The sequence below is a fragment of the Spea bombifrons genome, chromosome 13 (genome assembly GCF_027358695.1).
Source record: "Spea bombifrons isolate aSpeBom1 chromosome 13, aSpeBom1.2.pri, whole genome shotgun sequence".
Lineage (NCBI taxonomy): Eukaryota > Metazoa > Chordata > Amphibia > Anura > Pelobatidae > Spea > Spea bombifrons.
In genome coordinates this window covers 29,223,097-29,245,144 of record NC_071099.1, presented here as the reverse complement: position 1 = coordinate 29,245,144, position 22,048 = coordinate 29,223,097, and the positions used below count along the sequence as shown (strand labels likewise).

At 41.1% G+C, this 22,048-nt stretch overlaps 2 protein-coding genes across 2 annotated transcripts; both read right to left on the bottom strand.

The window, feature by feature from the left end:
- Positions 1-2,095: 2,095 nt before the first annotated feature.
- On the bottom strand, positions 2,096-10,352 carry LOC128470987 (deoxynucleoside triphosphate triphosphohydrolase SAMHD1-like). The gene is made up of 11 exons (XM_053452831.1): positions 10,293-10,352; positions 9,777-9,908; positions 8,938-9,044; positions 7,906-8,014; positions 7,016-7,107; positions 6,663-6,772; positions 6,258-6,400; positions 5,827-5,895; positions 5,069-5,170; positions 4,495-4,632; positions 2,096-2,398 (listed from the first exon to the last, which is right to left on the bottom strand). The coding sequence occupies exons 1-11, from the start codon at positions 10,350-10,352 to the stop codon at positions 2,390-2,392; spliced, it is 1,071 nt and encodes a 356-aa protein (XP_053308806.1). The 3' UTR covers positions 2,096-2,389.
- Positions 10,353-10,408: 56 nt separating this feature from the next.
- On the bottom strand, positions 10,409-16,857 carry LOC128470986 (deoxynucleoside triphosphate triphosphohydrolase SAMHD1-like). Its single transcript, XM_053452830.1, has 5 exons — positions 16,770-16,857; positions 15,754-15,801; positions 14,258-14,418; positions 11,856-11,971; positions 10,409-10,518 (listed from the first exon to the last, which is right to left on the bottom strand). Exons 2-5 carry the CDS (start codon positions 15,790-15,792, stop codon positions 10,409-10,411), a joined length of 426 nt encoding a protein of 141 aa, XP_053308805.1. The 5' UTR covers positions 15,793-15,801; positions 16,770-16,857.
- Between the last annotated feature and the right edge of the window lie 5,191 nt (positions 16,858-22,048).

The window sequence follows — 22,048 nt, the reverse complement described above, 5'->3', positions numbered from 1 at the left end:
TAAATAATTGCATCAACGGAAAACACAATTTAAAAGGCTTTATTTATTTGGATCAGTGTAACTGTATCTATGACAGATATTTTAACCATTATGTCTTCTAAAGCTTGTTACAAGGAAAACAATATTGTTGGACATAGAGAAACATGTGGGAAGGTAGACACTTTGGCGGTGTTTAGGAAGAAGGATTTTATGATATACGACGTGGGGAGAATAGGACTGCGTGACTAAACGTAGCGTTTCTCGCCCTGTCTGGAGTAAAGTGTGAGGAGCGGTGATAATTTTGTTTAACCCTTTGAGTGCTACGACACCCCCCCCCCACACACACACACACACATGGTAGGCCTAGACAGTCTCCATATTTTTTTTTTGCTGTAGTTAGATTTAGGTGGCAACTTTTGAAGCTGCCTAAACTGTAGTGAAACCTATAGTATTCCAGGGCAGATACCTAAGTTAAGGCACATTTGTGCCTTACAATATGACATGGTGTGTTAAAAATAAATAAATAAATGCAAACCAAATGGTAAAACTAACTAAATACCGTATTTGCTCGATTATAAGACGAGGTTTTTTTCAGAGCAAATGCTCTGAAAAATACCCCTCGTCTTCTAATCGGGGTCGTCTTCTAATCAGACCTCAAATAGAGGTCTGATTAGGAGACTAAGATCCAGATCCCCTGCACCGCTGCAGGGGACCTGGATCCTCCTGTCTCACCCCCCCCCCCCCATACACACACTTACCGGTGCTTCGTTCTGTATTGCCGGGGCAGCGATCCGCGCAGCCGGAAGGAGGTGGAGTTGGCAGCGGGGGTTTGTCTCCGTCCGTCGCGTATACCTTCCCCCGGCTGTCAGAGATCAGAGTTCCCCGCACCGGTGCGGGGAACACTGATCTCTGACAGCCGGGGAAGGTATTCGAGACGGACGCAGACAAACCCCCGCTGCCAACTCCACCTCCTTCCGGCTGCAGCAGAAAGAGACGTTAACCCGCTGCCCCGGCAAAACAGCATGAAATTGGAAGCACCGGTAAGTAAGTAAGTAAGTGTGTGTGTGTGTGTGCGTTAGTGTGTTAAATGGGGGCATAGGGCATTTCTGGAATGCCTTATACCCCTATTTGCCACAATGGCACTTAGGGGGTTAAAAAGCATATTATGGGGCAGAGTGGCATATAGGGCATTTCACCTCCCTATTTCACTCTGCCCCATAATATGCCTTTTAACCCCCTAAATGCCAGAGTGGCATATAGGGGTATAAGGCATTTCTAAGGGGGGTAAAAATGCCTTTTAACTCCCTTAATGCCACTCTGCCTCCTGGAATGCCTTATACCTCCCTATATGCCACTCTGCCCCATAAAATGCATTTTAACCCCCTAAATGCCAGAATGGGATATAGGGGTATAAGGCATTTCTGGAGGCAGAGTGGCACATAGGGGGTCAAAAGGCATACCATGGGGCACAGTGGCATATAGAGGGTTAAAAGGCATATCATGGGCCACAGTGCCATATTGGCGTGGCAAGCCTGGGGGCAGATGTGCGTTACTGGGGGACAGGTTGGAAAATACAAGGAAATAAAAATTAAAAAAATATTTTTCTCAATCATAGCTTTTATTTAAAAAAAATAGTTTACATGAATTAACATTTACTGGTAAAACTTTTTTCCTATAGGGTCGTCTTATATTCAGGCTTTTTCTTTTTTTCCTAAGTTAATATTCAGATTTTGGGGGGTCGTCTTATAATCAGGGTCGTCTTATAATCGAGCAAATACGGTAAGTGTCTTAAAATCTTACGCTCTCCTTGGTAAACATACGCAATATGTGTGGCTGCATACAAGTAGATTTCACGCGGAGCCCGTGCAGGTCACAGTACACAAGATAACACCTGGTAAGCATACATAAGAAGGGGTTAAATCCCATAATCATAATGAACGTTTTTGATAGAAAGTAAACATCACTTGACCGATAACAACAGCTTCCAGGTCTACAGGTAATGAGGTTGTGAGAAAATAAGATAAACCAGATCTTTGTCAATGCTGGCTGACAGTGCATACAGCACTATTTTATGCACAATGAGAAAAATGTCCTTTCCTCAAATCAACTTCCTTTTTAAATTTTATATATATATTTTTTTTCTTGATCTCAATGCAGTTGCAGTTGCTCTGGACACCCAATGGCTTTACTCCTTTTTACTTGTATTCCCCCATAGATATGATGAAATAATGCCTATATATGTATATATTTAATCAATTGTTTTTTTGTTTAAGTACATGACCGCCACCACAGTATGAATATATTATGCTAGCGAATGAATCATCAGCTTTTAATGATTTATATAGATTTGTAGTATGTCAGAGAGTCTGGGTTCAGACAGCATTCCTGCCAGGCTGTTGATGCAAAGAGCTCAGTTTTCCTAGAAGAAACAAATGGCATTCAGACGTTTACACATACAAAAGTAATGTGACTTCCACGTGTGCATTCTGTTGCAGGCTATGTTCTCTATATATTAAATAACTATTGCATTAAAGGTCGTTGCTACTCTACCACAAAACCATGTTTGTCCTAATGATGAACCCCATTCACGCTGACCTATGAAGAGTATAGGAGGTGAAGTATACCTAGAGGACAAATTAAGCAGCTGTAGCATTATGGAAGCTATTTACTTACACCTGAGATTTGTCCAGTGCTTGATACGGAGTGATTATGCATACATTACCATTATTGTTTATATAGAGTAATATTGCACGCTCTATATTATATTCCGTATTACTGACCAGTGGGCAAACGCCACATAAGTTGTGCATCACCTAACAATTTGAACTCAAGGAAGTAAATGGTAAGGAGGGACCTGCTGAAGCGAGTTTACACTGGGCTTTGGGGTCACGGGATGGTTGGCCAATATAGACTGGTGTTTGTTTGTTACATCAGCCCTCAAGTACTTAAAATGCATTATTTTAAAATTTATATGGCCCTCGCAGTTTTTCTTGGCAGAAAACTGTAACCCCCCCCCCCCCATCGCTAGGGTAGAATGCCTTGGTAGCGCGTGTACATCATCACACGTGGATGCATACATAATAGGCAAGGAAAGCGCGGAAAGCAACTCAAACGTTTCTAAATAAAATACCGTATTTGCTCGATTATAAGACGACCCCGATTATAAGACGACCCCCCAAAATCAAAATATTAATTTAGGAAAAAAACAAAAAGCCTGAATATAAGACTACCCTATAGGGAAAAAGTTTTACCAGTAAATATTAATTAATGTAAATTATTTTCATGTTTAATAAAAGCTATGATTGAGAAAAATATATTTTTTAAATTTCCTTTTATTTGCCAACCTGCCCCCCCCAGTTATGCCACTCTGCCCCCAGAAATGCTTTATACCCCCCTATTTGCCACTCTGCCCCATGATATGCCTTATACCCCTGTATGCCACTCTGGCATATAGGGGGTTAAAAGGCATATCATGGGGCTGAGTGGCATATAGGGGGGTATAAAGCATTTCTGGAGGTATATAGGCATATCATGGGGCTGAGTGGCATATAGGGGGTTAAAATGCATTTCTGGAGGTCCAGAAATGCATTTTAACCCCCTATATGCCACTCAGCCCCATGATATGCCTTTTAACCCAGCATGTACTGGCTGCCTTGGCTTGATAGGAGTGTGATTGCTGTTAGCAGTTTGATATATATATATATATCAAACTGCTAACAGCAATCACACTCCTATCAGCCAAGGCAGCCAGTACATGCTGGAACCTGGGGATGATAGCAGTGGGATTACAGCCTCCATATGCCATGCTACAACCCCCACCCCCCTTACACATCCATGCTATCACACACACACTCACACTCATTCACAAACATTTAAATACTTATTCATTCCCTTAATCACACACACTTCACACATACTCAAAAACCCTCCCCCACCCCCTCACCTGAACTGCAGATCTCCCACTCGCAGACTTCTGCAGGGGACCGGCTGTAGCAACTTCTCTGGCCCCGCCCTCAGAGGAGGGAGGGGGGAGATAGAGTTCTGTGAGGACGCTGCAAGCTTCCTGCCCTGCTTCTAACAGAAGAGACGCTGCTCGCGACCGGTAAGCAGCATGGCGCCAGCATTTTTTTGGGGTCTGATTAGAAGACGACCCCGATTATAAGACGAGGGGTATTTTTCAGAGCATTTGCTCTGGAAAAAACCTCGTCTTATAATCGAGCAAATACGGTAGTGTGTGTTTGGTTGAAAGTTTTTACTGAGATGTTTTTTTTATCCGTGATGCCTACAAAACATGCATGAGTGTCCGGGGCTGGAGGCAGGCCAGGAATTCTGTGTATCATCTTATGAAAACAGGTAGTTTGATGAATTTTTATTTGAACTATGTTAAAGCTCAAATATCCAAACATTGTGGCCTGTTGGCTGCCCTTGAGGGCAGGAGATGTGCGGCCCTGGGGTACAGTATAATTAATACAGTTGAACTGCTATTTTATCAGATGGGAAATTAGTTGCAGATACCTCAAGCACAGCCGGATCATCTTCAGGGTAAAGCTCGTTTAATGCTTTAGTTACGGCTGCCATGCTCTCAGGATTTCTTTTCTTGATGAAAACATAAATAAACCTCTGTCTAAAATGTTTTGGCAGAAGCTGAATAATCTAGAAGACACAAAGATTGTCAGAGTATTATTGACTTATGTAGCGCCATCATATTCTGCAGAGCTATTCATACCTGCCAGTGAAGAAAAGGATGAGCTCTGAAAGAATGAGCTTAGTGGTCCACTAAGATGTTTAAATCAGTCTCTCTCCCCCCACACACTTTCTTCCACTATGTTAAAATTAATTTGTCTGTATTAAAAACCCCGTGTGTCACTCTGAATAAACAGTTCTTGAACTTCACCCTGCATTAAGCTTCAGCTGGTGACTGGAGTGCGCCCGTATACAGTTCTAGGAAGCAGCTATTGACAGAGGTACCCAGTCGGGGTACAGGGCGTCCCGTCACACACTGATACGCATTACTTCAGTGTCTAATGCAACCCCACCAGCAAGGAATCCACATTAAAGTACCCACAGAATAAAATACTACCGTACATACCTTGGATTTTGAGAGCTTTGTAGCTTCTGCGCTGCCCTTCTTATAAAAGCGCATGTTGTCAATCGGATCCTTATCTTTCATTCCATAGTCAATGGTAATAACCTTTGTGAAATAAAATACAGCGCGCTCCACTGATAAGAGCCATCATACGCTACATAGTAAAGCAGATGTTAATTCAGAGGTAGTAGAGCCTATGTGCCAGGCCATCCAACCAAGCCAATAATAGGGTCTGGGTTTATTATGAATATAATGGGACCTATAAGTAAAACACAGTGCAATTTTGTCAGGTTTTTTCTTTTTTTTTTTTTTTTGTAAAATTTTGAATTATCCTACAGTTCCCTGTAAGAAGGCACAGTGTTTTACATAGACCCTACCACAGCACTTGCCAACACCCCAGACTTCTAAACTACAGCGCAAGAGCATAGATGGGATGCCACAAGGTTTATTGCTGAACCGAAGCACATGGGGGACTGCTCAGTGACTGGTTGTCTCTTTAAACCCTGGAACCACTACTAACTGTACCAAGGGGTCTAAATAATCTTTGTGGAATTACCTGTACAGCATCTGCATTGCTAAAACAGTTATAACAGTATTTGCTGTACTATTATTTAGTTATCACAGTTCCTATTTGTGTGTGTGTTTGGTGCTTGTTGTCATGGTTGTTGCTTTTTGTTTGACCAATGCACTTCGGCCCTTTCATAGTCTTTTTACATAGGGGAATAGATAGACTAACGGTTCCATAAAATAGTGTTACGTACATTCACTGCAATGTCTTCCAGTCTCGGATCGCCGTTACATTTTGCTGCAATCTTACGACAGATGGAATCCTGCAGATATTTTTAGATTGTCACGGTAGGCCGCAAAAGAAAAGTTATTACTTTGTATTTTCAGGTTTTAGAAATTTAGGTAAGAAGACTGTTCCTTAAGGCTATTCTTTATTTTATAGGTAGCCAAGCCAGAGCTGTCTGGAACCCGACAGCATGCTCAGCCTGGTTTATCGAGAGCAGAGGTGAGTCTGTTCAAGCTACTGGATTTTGTCACATAAGCATTTGTACCTACACGTCGATTTTAATTATATCGCCATCTCCAGCTCACACGCTGCTTAACCAGCCGTGTTCCGTGTCTTGCATTGATCTTCGCCTGGTTTTTGGAATACATTGGTTTTTATCATCAAAACTTAATGGCTTACCTCATCAATGTCAGTAATGTCATGTTTAAGCCTTTTCTGACCAACATATGGGAACAGCTGACGGCGCTGTAGTCTTTCTAAAATCTCTCTGGCGGGAGAAAGATTCTCATCCGTTGAGTTAAGAATATAGTTCAAAATGTAATCTGAAATTAAACACCAAATACAGAACTCATTTCTCTGCACCTGAGGGACAAAATATATTAAGGAGAATTATCTTACTATAAAGTTGGAGATGCACAACTGAGTACAGATTCGCCTTTTAGTTTGGTCTGTAAACTAAGAGCATTGAGGTATGAGAACGCTTCTATGACTTCATAAATAGAAAAAACCTTGTAGCATATAACACTACACAAATACGCTAAAATAGCTCAATCAAGAGCAAATAAAATTATAATTGTATCCTACCTGTAACCTTCACAAATGCTTCCATGTCATCCACAGTTTCTGAGATGGCAATTTTTTTCCCAAAGTATCCTTCCATGTGATTATTGGCAATGATCAATGCATCTGTAATCCTAATTAAGAAATCGGTCATTTAAAGACTGCCGCTGTTTACAGAAACTTGTGGTGTAGGCATAGTTTGTAATAATGCATAATAGGACTTTTCCTTTAAAAAAAAAATGAAAGCCATCATAAAGAAATGTATAAAATTAAATATAACATAGAAAGGCATGTTGAAAGCCAAAGGTTCACTGGAATATTCTTCTTAATGCTTGTATAATCTACAGATCTCCCGCCTTTTCACATTCGGTACTTACATTTCTTCAATGACCTTTACGACCTTGTGCTGATAAGCTCTTCTGTGAAGGTTGTAACGTGTATGGAACATCTCGTATAGATCATCTACTTCCTAAACAAAATATTCACATATATGTGACTATATAATAATCTTCTACAAGGTTTTAGAGGATTTTTTTAACATGCTATTAACCAGTACATGTTTTATATACAAGTATTGTCCTGATTTATCCTTAGAATTGCACTGCCTTTGTGTCTTTTCTGTACATTGTTAAAGTGGATAATATATATAAAAATATTTAACACTTTCATGTTTAAGGAGTGTAACAGAAACGGCCTTTTAATTCCTTTAGCAAAAAAGGAAAACCCATGATGGATCTCCATAAAGTCTTTATTTCACTTTATAAGTCTGTTGTCAGACCACGGGATCATCTGATTCATCCAATTCTCAGGACTGATAAATGATCCACTTCTAAATATGCTGCTTTTATTATAAACTGTTATCTTTGTAGATTTTAGCAGCCTGCTTTGTCATAGTAGCTGGTAGAGGTTTGATCAATCGCTTCTTGATAAAAAGGACAGTTTAATATCCCTGACACTCATGCTATAAAACAATACCCATTGATGCGATGGCTGTAGTACTGCTTTAAGATGTTACTGCAGACACTGAACCTTTTCTAAGTTAGCGTTAGGATAGTCTTATACATAAGTCCATCTGTTTGCACTTTTAGGACATTATGTTGGGTGCTGTGATTAGACAACTCTTGAATCTTTGTTCTTTTTAAATAACACAATGTTTCCGAGTTGTGCATGCATTTCAGACATTTTGGGCTCACCAGACAGCAAACTATGCCAAATATAACAAAATGGTATAATATCATATTTAAATTATAGTACTAGTACGTTTTACCTTATCTCTTATACAAATCTGTTTCCGGTTGTCCACCTCGCATACCCATGCAAATGTGAGAAATCGTTTGGTATCAAAGCTGCTGTTGATGCCGAGGTGATGACAGTCCCTGAATAAATAAAACTTCCACTTTGAAATCCCAGTCCAAAAAAAAAACCAGCATGGTTACCCTTACTAACGTTTCTGCAGCTTTTCAGAATAATGCTGTACGATGGATTTTGCAAAATCTAAAATTAGTGTCAATCTTTGAGCGTCCTGCTTGCTTTTTGGGAAGCGTTATTGCGTTCTCTGCTTACCTTTTTGAAGTCATCAGAAACAATTACTTCTGTGTCCCTCTGTTCTGTTGTCGCTGACAGGACGGTGGCACCAGTGCTATATTCTGCTTTGGGATTTCTTTTGCATCCTAAGTGCATTATTCTATATTTATCAACCTAAAACTGCAGCTGCCACACTCTCCACCATTCTCGCAGTTTACTTAAATGATTTGTCATTTGGTTTGTATCATCTGTAAAAATGTATACCTTACCATTACAGTATATTGTATGGGTCCCAATACTGATCCCTGAGGTACCCCACTAGTAACAAGTCCTCTGAATATACACCATTCACATACAGCCTCCTGTCACTGAACCCTTGCCTTATCCAACTATATCTTCCAAACCCAAAGATTGCAATCTACATGGTTTTCTATGACGGACAGTGTTGAATGCCTTGCTGAAGTCTAGGTAAATCATTTTGGTTACTCAGTCAAATAAATGAATTATTTTGACAATTTCCCTTTAGTAAACCCATGCGGTTTCTGAGCAGGCAATATATGTGGTTGGCTGCTGTTTTAGTTATGTCGGTGGAAGAGGCTACAGTAGCGGCAGCCACCAGAGGAATTAAAATAGACAGAGGTCTCATTTCCTAATAACTTGCTCCAGATCACAGTAAAGTGCATTGGAGTCCGTGCAAGACATGTGCCCAAGATTGTCTGCGCCAGACTGTTACTGTACCTGGAACATTTCAACCTATAAAGTAATCTGAGAATACCTGGCAAAATAATCCCATTTGTCAACATCAATTCCGGTGGTTTTGTTTGCAACAATTTCATAGAGGAATGTTTTCTCTGCACGTCCTTTGTATGCTGTTTCTGAGTCCTATTTCAACAGAGTAAATAGTAAGCCGGTTAACAGTCTGTACAGATATGTGAATAACTAATGGGTGCAAGTAAATATCGTATAAGTAATATATGCTGGGAATGAGGTGGAGAAGAAAAACTTTTGGAGAGAATATGCAAAAAAAAAAACAACCCCCAAAAATATAGATAGCTTGGTAGTTCCTGTATTTTAATCTGATCACCAAAGGCTTATGGGTCTGGGGTGCGATTCCTTAATGGGCCATCCTGATTTAGGAATCTTGTTTTCATGCAGTCCTTTTTGGTAAGCCTGGGTTGGGCCTGCTGGTTAGTACCGGACATGCTGTCTGTTTTTTTGCTGCTGTCCGAGTTAGCCAGGTGCCTGGGTTTACTCTCCAGGCTGAATGTTGCCCCTACTATTCTTTCAACTTTTATGGATCGCTTTTGATGTAATCCAGCATTGGTTTGTCTGAAGCTTCATTGGAACTAATATTTTGGACAGATCAAAGTATAGCACAACTTACTATGGTTTGCTGAGACTATCAATAATGTCCCCATGACTTATTAAAACGGGGGGGGGGGTGCATTTAAGGAATCAACAGTTAATTGGTAGTGGGAATCACACAAGAGCACACAATGTTTTCTTTGAGTGAAACTCTTTTAACTAACATGTACTAGGAACGATGCAACATTACAAACATTTATAAAAGTGTTAGAATTCAGCAGAGCAGCTCGATCGTCAAACAAAACTTACAGAGTATCCGATTATTAGCTGCTTAATAAAATCCGTATCGTCCGGCAGCTGAAGTCCACTTTTCTCAAAATCTTGAACTAAATTGTTTTTCTCAATGAGATAATCAAATAGCTTAATAGAAGCCTCCTCGTGCTGAAAAAGAAATCAAATAATCAAGCCGTATTTTTACCTTCTCAAATAAATTCACATTGTGGGTAAAACCTACATTTTTAGAAACAAAAACAAAACAAAAAAAAAAGTGGGCGTTTAGGTCACATTTTAAAAAGTCTTCTTTACAACCCTTCTGTTTAATAAGGGGTTTGAAATATATACGACCTACATACAATCGTTTCCATCAACCTAGATAACTTTGTAAAGATATCATCCCATTACATTGTGGGATAGAACTCTATTTCCAGTGTATTAGGGTTGTTGCGATCTCCGAATCTCATTGTTAGTTGTAGGTGAGGTGGGGAGAAATTACAAACCGGGTCTAAAACGTTCTATTTGATTTGCTTTGCTTTTACAAATCATTACAAGTACTGCTTTTGTAACTTCAAGGACGAAGAGTATCGTAAGAAAATCTCTAAAATACATTTGAGTATGATGATGATCATAACGGCATTGCTGTAGTTCACCCGCAGTTTGCTTTATTATTTAAACACAAAACTTAAACCATTTAAACTACTTGCCACAAACTTTCTTTCTGGACGAACTTTTTTCATAAACTTCATGTCGAATAAATGAGAAAAGGCTCCGTGACCTAGAATCAAATTAATACTATTGAAAGCTTTGGGGACATATTCATGAAAACAAATGTAAAGACGCACACATTCTAGCCTCTTCTCACTTTCATGACATCCATGCTGTCACGGAAACCGCGGCCTTTAAAGATACTTCGGCAGCATGGACTGTTATGGGCAAACAGTGGTAGAACCGTGTCATGTGATAGCAGTGATCACCTGCAATTAAGTCACAGTGCCATGATCCTTGTTACAGCACAAAGTACTCTTGGTCAGGAAAGGGCTAAGGTGGACTGGGTTGAACTTCTCAAGAATTATGACTCCTATGTGGGTCCAATAGATGGGAATTTAGATTTTTATGTCTCATACAGGGTTTCCGCTCAGCTTTTCAGTTCATAAGTCAATGCTTTGTTATGCAAGTTATAAATATTTCAATAGCAGAAGTGGAATATGACTTAATTTGCCATTTTGGTCCTGCTGTGAAAACCTCACGTGTTATTGGTTTTGTCTTATATTTTGGATCATGTTGTTATACTTATCCCATGTTGTATTATCCTGAAGTTGACATTCATGTACAGGGAGCATAGCTTGCCAAGTTGGCAGAAATTATTTAATGTGTACTATCCGATGCTGCCCAAAACACATTTACATAAGTAAACAGAGCACGGAAAGGATCCAGTTATGTAAATGCTGACTTAATCCCTTGTTTTAGCTACCTTGGTACCTATGTATGGAATGGTACATAAAACACACAAAAATAGCAGATATGAAATCTTTAAATAGGGATAGCCCAGGTGATGCTTCTTACTTGCCTTACCTTGCCCTGTGCACACACCTTGCACATTCTAAGAAACGGGTGTTCTTGTGGAGTAGATTGTACCATGGAGTACTGTGAGACGCTAGTGTGCAATTTTTGTTATTTATTTTCTTGTTAGAAACCAGGAAAAAGGGAGTGGTAGAAGGAGGAGCGCTGACTATTTATATATTTACTGGGGATGATTAATTACTTGTGGCAGGATTTATAGATACTCGGTTGGAAACCACCTGTAAATTGTGGTCTATCTTCTTGGAGTCCATTACTCACATATGCTAGTGGTATTTGTGACACACGTATTATTATCTTTTATTCATATAGCACCAACAATTTACGCAGCACTTAAGAAATACATATATTCAAGGGGTATGACTGACAAATATTATGTTTCATTAAAACATGGCGTGTGATAGCAAGTAAAATGTTGCTTTTGAAATGATGTTCTACTTAAGCAGAAAGGGCTTTAAATCAGACTGAAGGGGAGCTTTTTTCAAACTCTGGCATCAGACACAATTTATACTCTTAGAGGTTAATCCTGTTTACCCAGGTCATGACACAGGCCCGCAATTTTAACACACAAAACGTCCCGGTCGTCTATTCCCAGTTCTGGTTGGTTATTTTTCAGTGTTTCCGCAAAACATCCTGCCAAGTGTGCAACACTGGAAAAACAAAAGAACATCTTGTGACATCTGGCGTAACCAAATGTAAAAACTTTATTTTATTGAAAATTGATGTTTTCATTGTTGTTATGGAAATATTTGTCTGTATCTGTCTTCTCAGGGATGAGGAGACTAGGGCTGCAACTAACGATTATTTTAATAATCGATTAGTTGGCCGATTATTTTTTCGATTAATCGATTAATCGGATAAAAAAAATGAATGTAAATTTTTCATTTATTTAAAATAATTTACTAAACAAATGATGTTAAATAGAAACAGCAGAATAAAAAAAACTTTGATAATACATTTCTTGTCTTTATTTCCCAACCAGCCCCCCAATATATGCACAGGCTTGCTACGCTGCCTCCCAGACATGCCATGCTGCCCCCCCACATATGCCACGCTGCCTACCATAGCACTCCACGCTGCCTCCCACATATACCAACACCACGCTGCCTCCCACATCTGCCACTCCACTCTACCCCCCACATGCCACTGTGCCTGATACGCCTTATACCCCCTGAAACACCACTCCATCCTCCCCAGACATGCCACCCTGCCCTCCCCACATATGCCACGCCATGCTGCCTCCCACATCTGCCACTCCACAATGCCTCCCACATATGCCACGCTGCCTCCCACATCTGCCACTGTGCCTGATACGCCTTATATCCCCACTCCATCCTCCCCAGACATGCCACTTCTCTACCCCCAGATATGCCACTCTACCCCCAGATATGCCTTATACACCCTGATACACCACTCCGTCCTCCCCAGACATGCCACACTGCCCTCCCCACATATGCCACGCCACGCTGCCTCCCACATCTGCCACTCCACGCTGCCTCCAACATCTGCCACTGTGCCTGATACGCCTTATATCCCCTGATACCCCACTCCATCCTCCCCAGACATGCCACCCTGCCTCCCAGACATGCCACTTCTCTACCCCGATATGCCACTCTACCCCCAGATATGCCTTATACACCCTGATACACCACTCCATCCTCCCCAGACATGCCACACTGCCCTCCCCACATATGCCTTATATACTGTATATGCCTTATACCCCCAGATATGTCACTTCACTGCCCCCAGGATTTAGATTCCCCTAAATTAACCCTAAACTCCCCATTAACCATAACTGCCCTTAAATTAACCCTTAACACCCCCTTAACCACAGCATCCCCTAAATTAACCCTAAAGACCCCATCAACCACAGCATCCCCTAAATTAACCCTAAACACACCATTAACCACAACTGCCTCAAATTAACCCCAAACACCCCATTAACCACAGCTGCTCCTAAATTAACCCTAAACACCCTATTAACATAACTGCCCCTAAATTAACCCTAAACACCCAATTAACCATAACTGCCCCTAAATTAACCCTAAACACTCCATTAACCATAGCTGTACATATACTTACAGTTAGATGAGTGTCACAGCCATGTGGTTCTGGCCTGGAGAAGGAAGGGGGCGGGGCCAGTTGTCACAGTGATTACAGGGAGGGGGAGTAAGTAGGAGCTGCTGCTGTGAGACGGTGAGTCAGACTAAACGGATTATATAATGAGGGGGATTTTTCAGAGCGTTTGCTCTGAAAAAACCCTCATTTTATAATCGATAATAATCGATTCAACTAATCGATAATGAAATTCGTTGCCAACGAATTTCATTATCGATTATTATCGATTAGTTGTTGCAGCCCTAGAGGAGACCCAGAATGAAAATGTGTATGACCGGCGTGAGCGAGAATTCACACCAAGAGAGGTGTATAGGGAGTGCATGGGCTGTTCATGATGTGCGCAGGGAGAAAGGCTGAGTGGTAGTGTTTTGTATCGGTGGGGGCTGCCAAATTATGTTGTGTGCAAGGGGAGGGGCTTATTGTGTTGTGGGAGGAAGGGGTGCCTGTAAGTGTTAGAGGATGAGGGCTGCTGAATAGTGTTATGTGCTGGGGTAAAGGGAAAATCAATAAAATGAGGCCGAAAAGACCTAGGACCTCGACAAGTTCAAAGTAGAATTTCCCCAGGACAATTTAAGGAGCGTTTGAGGTGCATTGTGAATTTTGCTGAGCATTCATTCTCACTGGGGAACAGAACCATTAATTCAGAACCTACCTCACAGTAGTTTGCTGGGAAATACTTTTGAAATAGACTTTTAAAGCACCCTTTCAACCTCTGCATGTGGCATTACAAAAAGCAAGGCAATACCTTTCAATATGGTGTCCCAAGCTGCAGGTATCTTTATATCTAGGTGAATTTAATGTTTCTTATATTCTCTTACCCAATGGAATGCTCAAATCTGTTGTGAGAGGCTCCTGGGAACACATAGTATCCTCCTCCCAGCTGTTTAATATATCTCAGACGCTGGAACTCCGGGGTGTCAATAATTCTGATAAGCAGAGGGGGCAGTGAAATATGACCATGGATTGGGTCATTGAATATCTGATAAGACAAGCAAAACATGTGAATAAACAGGTGGGAGAGAAATGCTAGGTATGGCAGGGCAAGTTTGTGGGGTTTTTTTTCTTTTCGTTAGTGGACTGTCATCAGAAAGCTTCTGGACGCAGCCTTGTAATGAGGAGAGGCTGTCCCTGTGGCCGGAATGACAGGTTCACAGAGAAGGAGGTGCAGAAACACTTCTTTGTTTCACACACACTGTACTTTAGGTGTGAATTTACAGCTCCTGGTATATGTCACTGTCAAACTAACTCAATAAGTGTTCGGCAACATTTCCCGAGTACAGTGACCCCCCCCCCCCTTATCCTATTTGGGATATCTTTTGAAGCCAGCTAATTCAATTTACCCCCATTAAAACCATATTTGTTTGAAAACAATATAAACATATAAATGTACAACCCTTGGTATATGTAACACCCCAATATGTGTTCTCTTGAGTACAGGGATACCACCCATGCGTGGGTTTGTTGGGTTGTTTGGGAGCTAAAAGGCCACACTTGGGAGGTGCACTTTTTTCTCATTTTGACATCTGGTCAGTCTGCGCCTATGCCGTATTTGGGACATCTTTGAACCCGTCGGTCCAATTAACCCCATCAAACAATTTTTAAGTAGACACCCCCATGGGTATTTGAAATGCTAGTAACTCTTTCCATGCTAGGACTTTTTTTAATGCAGTACCTGTATTCAACCTGCAGGGGCTACCCTTGAGATCTTGTGAGAGGCGTAGTGAGTCCTGGGGTGGGTTTTCGGTGTCGCTGAATGCCTCAATATTGAGGCATTTCAGCGACTGGTTTAAGCTCATTTGAATCAGGCGTCCGCCGCCATACAGTATGTGGCTTATGTGGATGTCTGGGGGAGGGGTCACATGGGGCCCCTGATGCCGATCTCTCTGTTGTTGAATGCCTTGACATTGAGGCATTACAGCAAAACTGTTTTACGCAAAGAAAGTGATCTTAGCTCTAAGCTTCTTTAATGCCATGACGTGCCAGGCACATAATTGGTCATTAACAGACTATTTTTGCATGACATGCCTGGCACGTCACTGGTCTAAGGGGTTAAACATTCCACTGCTGTGTGTATCTTTTTTTGCAGTGTTCATCCTAGTTTGGGGTTTTCCTGGGGTTTTATTATTTTGGGGGAACTTTTTGTTAGTTGCAATCATCCATAGTTATTGAAGCAGCTAGCAGAGGGGCATGGGGGTTTGTTTTGTTAGGACTATAAATCTTATAAAATTAAGTTGACAAACAAGGTGATACTATATAAATCAAAATATATAATTCCCCTCAGTGTAAATCTGGTTGAGGCTTCCGCATTAATTACCTTTGCATTAGAAACATTGCATTCATGTGCAGATTCCATTCCGTAATTCTAAACTGTATAGAATAAATATATAAATTAGTCTTTTTTTCAAGTGTGTTGCAAATCTGGACATTCTACAATATTCCTAATATTTGCATTGATGTATATAAGACAAGTAAGTTGTTGCAGTTCTATACACTAAACATATGTAACGAGGTTAAAATAAGCAATACATGATGTAAAAACCTGCTTATATGTATAACACGGAAAAAGGTATCTTAACTTTATTTTCTCAGGATCTGTATGATTATTTCCAGCCGTTAAGCTGTGAAAGCTGTAACGGGGACAGTTGCTCTTTCAGTATGCAGCCTGAGTTAGGAAGGGAAGGCTAGTATGAGATAAGACGTCTTCTTTGCTAACATCATTAAACTGCATGTTAAGTTTTCTTCTGCTATTAATGCACCCAAGTCCATGTAAAAAGGGACTCCATGAGCACGAAGCCATAAAGATTAATGCTGTTTAACACATTTGTATCGCAGGCACTCCCGTTCCATCTTTAACAGGCAGGATGCTAGGGTATGATGTCATATCCAGATTCTGTTATTTAGTTTACCTATCCAAGTGCTACTAAGGGGTTTATTCACTAAAGGGAGAGTTAACAGGAGGGTTGTGTTTCAGCTCCTTGACTTCACTATACATTATGAAGGGCCAACCCGAGTAAGCTGCAGGAAGAGCCTGGTTGACCCTGTATAATCCATAGTGAATGAGATTTCTTTAGCTCCCCCACACATTAAATAATGCATTATACAGGGCTAGCCCTTCATAATGAATAGTGGAGTTCCAAAACAATACAATACAAGAGCCCCCAATGTATTCCAAAAATGCCAACAAAGTATTTTACTAAAAATAACAGCCATTCCCCCAACAAAACATTTCTAAAATATGTGGCAAACTTGAACTCTGGTGGTTTTTGGTCTTTTTGCATACCCGTGGGCTTTTGGGATTTCTTTCACTGGGTAGTGACAAAACTAATTTACATTCAAACAATCCCAGGGTATGTAAAGACCCCACACGCGTGGGTATTTTATGCGTTAAGAGGACATTAAGGGGCCAAAATGCTTCCTTGCAAAATATGTTCAATATTTTGTTTTTGACTATTGGAAGGGGCAACGTGTCTTTCCAGAGAGCAGTAACCACTCGCATTGTGTTAACACTACATCTAAATCTCCTTCCCTTTTCTGTCACAGCAGCCCAACCCCTTACATTCTGTACAGAGGCCTCTCCCTTTAAAGCTGTTACGTCTACCCCCGTTGTTTTTTTTCTTGGGGGTAAATTGATTGGAAATGCACATTAATACTTTACAGTTAGATAATCTCAAATCAGAGTCCCGATCACCATGGCTGCGCCTCCTCAATTAGTCTAGACGGTGCTCTTCGTTCTCTCAAAGGATAACGTCTTGAATGGCTTGGAACACCGTTTTTCGGGCTCTTATTCTTCTCGTCGCCATATTGTTCTCCTTGTTGCCAACGGTGATGTCTTCATGAAATGCTAGCCCTCAGGGATGAGCTTTAACAGCAACCTCTTATTGTGTTAACACTACATCTAAAACTCCTTCCTTTTCTGTCCCAGCTCACAGCAGCCCTTGCGTTCTGTACGGAGGCCTCTCCCTTTAAAGGGACAGAGATGCTGGCTGTACGTTACACAGCGTAACTTGAGTAGAGAGCTCTTGTGGGCTTTGTAGACTCCTGGGGCCGTTATTGCAGCCAGAGTGTAAGGCCTGGTGGCACTGACATCCACTAAATCCTTATATATATATAATTACACCCCCTTTGCACTGTGATCAAGAAGCACTGTATGTATGATCAGCTGCAGGGCGGTTATCTGATAATCTCTCCCCTGTTGAGTGCGGACATTGTAGGGAAAGTAGGTTCAAAGAACGCATATTAATGTACTCTAATTGTGATTTATTGAACCCGAGGGAAAAACACTTGCCTTTAGAAGAGGCTTATGCACATCACCCTATCCATGGTCCTTACGGTTATCTTAGAGCCTAAAACCTGGATGTGCCATTGCATTCTTTAAAAAAACTTGCTGACTGAGGATGTAATAATAAGTCCTATGGTTTTTCGTGACGTTTGTGCCTCTTACCAGAAAACAGAAGTTCAGGCACTCTCCAGCAGCTGTCAGAATGGAGAAACCTCTGAGGGAACCCTGCTTGCTGATCACTCTGATTAGCCGCAGTGGGGATCAAAGTGAAAAAATGGTTCACAACATAAAATTTTAAAATAGTGATGTCACATGACATCATAAGGGTTACTGTCCATAAAACACTTTTATATCCCAATCCATACTTCAAAAATAAGAGTGTAGCATGTAAGGGAGAGTTTGGTCCATTATAACAAAAAAAAAACCTACTTTACTCAGGGGATGTTTAACATAAATCCAGATTTATTTATTTTTAAATCATACTAAAAAAAAGTGTTTGTGTGTGTACATATATATATATATATATATATATACACACACACACGAGACCCATCCGTCCTTGGGGAAAAAAGTTTGTGTTGGTTTAATAAACATGGGAACAGAAAATCATGGGTTAACAAAGATGCTAAAAATGGAAAAGAAATCTCCAGTCACAAAGGGGTTAACAGACTCTTCTCAGATGACTTCACACCAGCTATGGTTAAATGCCAGAAATCTAGGAAAACACAATTTAGGGGAATATACAGATTTTAACAAGTATGTTACCATCTCTGGTGCGCCTGCTTTTGTGGACAACAACTTTTACCACTCCCATCAGTCTGACAGGGTGATGGGAGCTGTTGTCCACAAAAGCCATTTTTTGTTTAAAGATTACATTTCTAAAATGTGTTAATCTTTTATTTGAAGGGGAACTGTTATGGCACAATGTCTGTCGGCAGGAGCCATTGGCTAACTGCACACCGAACCATGCCATGCTACTGAACGAGTAACGTTCCACGACGCCACTATTTCACGATGGCAATATATCAATATATATATGTGTGTATATATATGTGTGTGTATATATATATATATATATGTGTGTGTGTGTGTGTGTGTGTGTGTGTGTGTGTGTGTGTGTGTGTGTGTGTGTGTGTGTGTGTGTGTGTGTGTGTGTGTGTGTGTGTGTATTTTGTGAGGTTAACCTTTATTAAAGTTCCTTGTGTAGCGATGACTAGAGGGTCGGCAGCAGGTAATCTCACATCAGAGGAATTTTATTCTCAGCCAGCACCGAGTAGGCAGATATTGGCTCGCCAACTTGAGTTGCCATTCATAGTCGTAGTGACCTCTTGGCTGTAACTGTTATTGGAAATTAGGAGTGCATCCTATGGATTTTACACAATATAATGCATGTAAAGACATTAAATACCCAACAGTAGCATAAAATTATTGTAAGGAGAGTTACTCACCAAAGAAATCAATAGTGAATCCTCCAAGTCGTGGCTATAGCGGGCAGTCTGTTAAGCCATATTTATATAGGCGTGTGGATCACCAATCCCTAAGGGTGGAGATGCTCTGTGACGAGCAACAGCCAATAATAACTACTCCGATACCTAACATGTCAGAATCACAATGATTTTAGTCATATACCATGTCAGGGTATTAACAACCAAAAGGCATAGCCGTCATGAATGTGTTCACCTTACTTGCTTGTCTTCTGCTCATCATCGTTTTAGATTAACATTTAAGACATGGTTAAAGCTTGCTGCTCAGACATGTCAGTCATGTAAAAAATGAGTTCTGTATGTCACAAAGAATAAGGAAATAACCTCAAATACTTTATCAATATGATATCATGGTGTTTGTTTGTTTTACCAGTCCGCCTGTTAGATTATTCTCTGCCACCATTGTGGGGGCCGTATAGCAACATCCCGTTTGCGCTTCTGTATATTTATTTTTACAGTACTTACAATGCATCTATAATCAAACAAGCACATTCATTGTATTACCAAATTTTTTTAAAAAAAATGCCTTTTCATAATAAGGATTAACCCCTTCCTTAGCCAGGAATGAAAGTGTTTTTAGCCACGTGTGGGTTGACTCCGCTTTTCTGTTTCATGCACCTACACACATTAAAAAATAGGGATTTCATTTCAAACTATGGAAACATGCAATTACCTATAGTAAATAAAATCCTTTTTTTACATTCTAGAGAGCCACATATACCCTTACAGCACCCTACTGGCATCACTAAGTTTCGTTTTACTAAAATATAAACATATAAATATAAATCTTTGTAGGAATAGGGGGAAACAGTTTCTCTCTTACCTTATATCTCGCTTGCATGGCTATTTGCAATGTGTGCAATCAGACAGCAGGGGGAGCAATAGATGCCAGGCTGAGGCTCTCTTTCCTCTTGTGACCTTAATCCAGAAGCTTGATCTTCCCAGCAGCAGAGGAGAAAAACGCAGGCCGTATAGGTGCGTTGTAAGTGTAATCTTATCACATCTTTATAGACACTGGTAGATTCGCAGAGTAATGTTGGGAGGAAGGCTGTAGGATCCAGAGGCATGGGGGCTGCACGACTGTAGTCTTGTAGACGGGAAGAGGTGAAGAGTCTCAGCCCATGGGAAGAATGTTAAGATCGAGAAGGGGAGTATTTGTTTACGAGGGCAGAAATGTATAGAAGAGCAGTGTTATGGAGGGCCTTATATGTTAGTACACGGATTTAAATATAATTCTTAAAGGTAATAAGGGGCCAGTGGAGAAATTAATACATTTCACAGAGCGGGGAAGCAGAAGAGGAGCGGCGTGCAAGGAAGATGAGCCTAACAGCAGCATTTAGGGCAGACTCCAGAGGAGAGAGTTGAGACCGAGCAATGTCAACTGTAGCAATAGTCAAGATGAGAAATAAGTGAATAAGCGGATGCTAGAGATTTTTAGGTGCAAGCGGCAGGATCGGGTGAGGAACTGAATGCGAGAGAGGAAGGAGAAGTTGAGCATGACCCCAAGGCATCGGGCCTGTTAGTGAGATAGATAATTGTGTTAATGGTGATAGAGAATTCAGGCACTGGGAAGCATATGGATGGGGGTAAGGTCAGTTTTTGGAAGGATTAAGGTTCAGGTAGTGTTGTGGCATCCATGAAGAAATAGACAAGCAGTTGGTAATATGGGACTTGAAAGGGGGAGAGAGATTATGAAGAGACGGGTAGATGTGGGTATCATCAGCTTGTAGAAGATATTGGAGGCCAAATGAGTTGGATTAGTTTGCCAAGAGATGAAATCTAAAGAGGGAACAGCAGAGGGCCAAGAACTAATCCTTGGGAGACACCAACCAAAAATGGAAGAGGCGATGTCTTGCCAGAGAGAGAACAATTAGACAGATATGAGGCGATCCAGGAGAGAGCTGTATCTGGAATGTCTGTAGAAGAAAGCGCAAAGAAAAGCAACCAGACTCTAGGGTCAAGTAGGGAATTAGGAGAGGAAGTTAGTAAAGAAGACCTTGTACTTTCGGTGTGTAGAATTACATATGTATATAATGAGACCTTAACGTCACTAAAGATCTTAAGCACAGGTTGTCTGGGGTACTAAGGCTCAGGAACACAGATTAGTCTCAAACTTAAATGATTTACCTTTTGCGAAAAAGCCCAGCTCCCATTGGAGCTCTCTTTCTATACTTTTGCTGGCCGGGCCGACCGCCCTTAACCCTAACTTTGGTTTTTCCCGAGCTAAGCCAGGCTCAAGAAAACCTCTCCTGGACGGCGCACATGGATCTGGTCAGGTAATGCTCAGCAGAGATGAACGCTCTCTCCCTGACTGTGAAGCTTCAGTGGGTGTAAATGTCCATGTCCTGCACCTGTCAAAAGCTTCATGAAAATCCCATACGGGATAGCCGAAATCTGCCATGGACTGGCTCTGCCACACAGATGCCCAAACACACACACACACACACACACACACACCGGGACATGCTCTGTCATGCTGACACCCAAACACACACATTTGATGCCCGCACCTTTTGTATTGGCTAATGTGATGCCCAAGAACCCTCTTGTCTATTGTTGCCCCACTGCCCTGTGTATTACCCCCAGCCACCCCCGAATATGGGTCTTTCTTTTCCCCCTGCTGTCTTCTGACGTGACGATCGTCTGTGTACACGCCGGCCGCTTTAACTTTGTTAGGTGGTCTTACAGCCGCACAATGGCTACTTTGAATGATTGTCTGCTCTGCGGGCCGCACGGATGCCCCTGCACTACATGCTTCGTTCACAAGACAGTGCCAATCCTTTACCTTACGTATACATTTATACCGATTTCATATTTATTCTGTAGCAGAGACAAACGTCTGACTA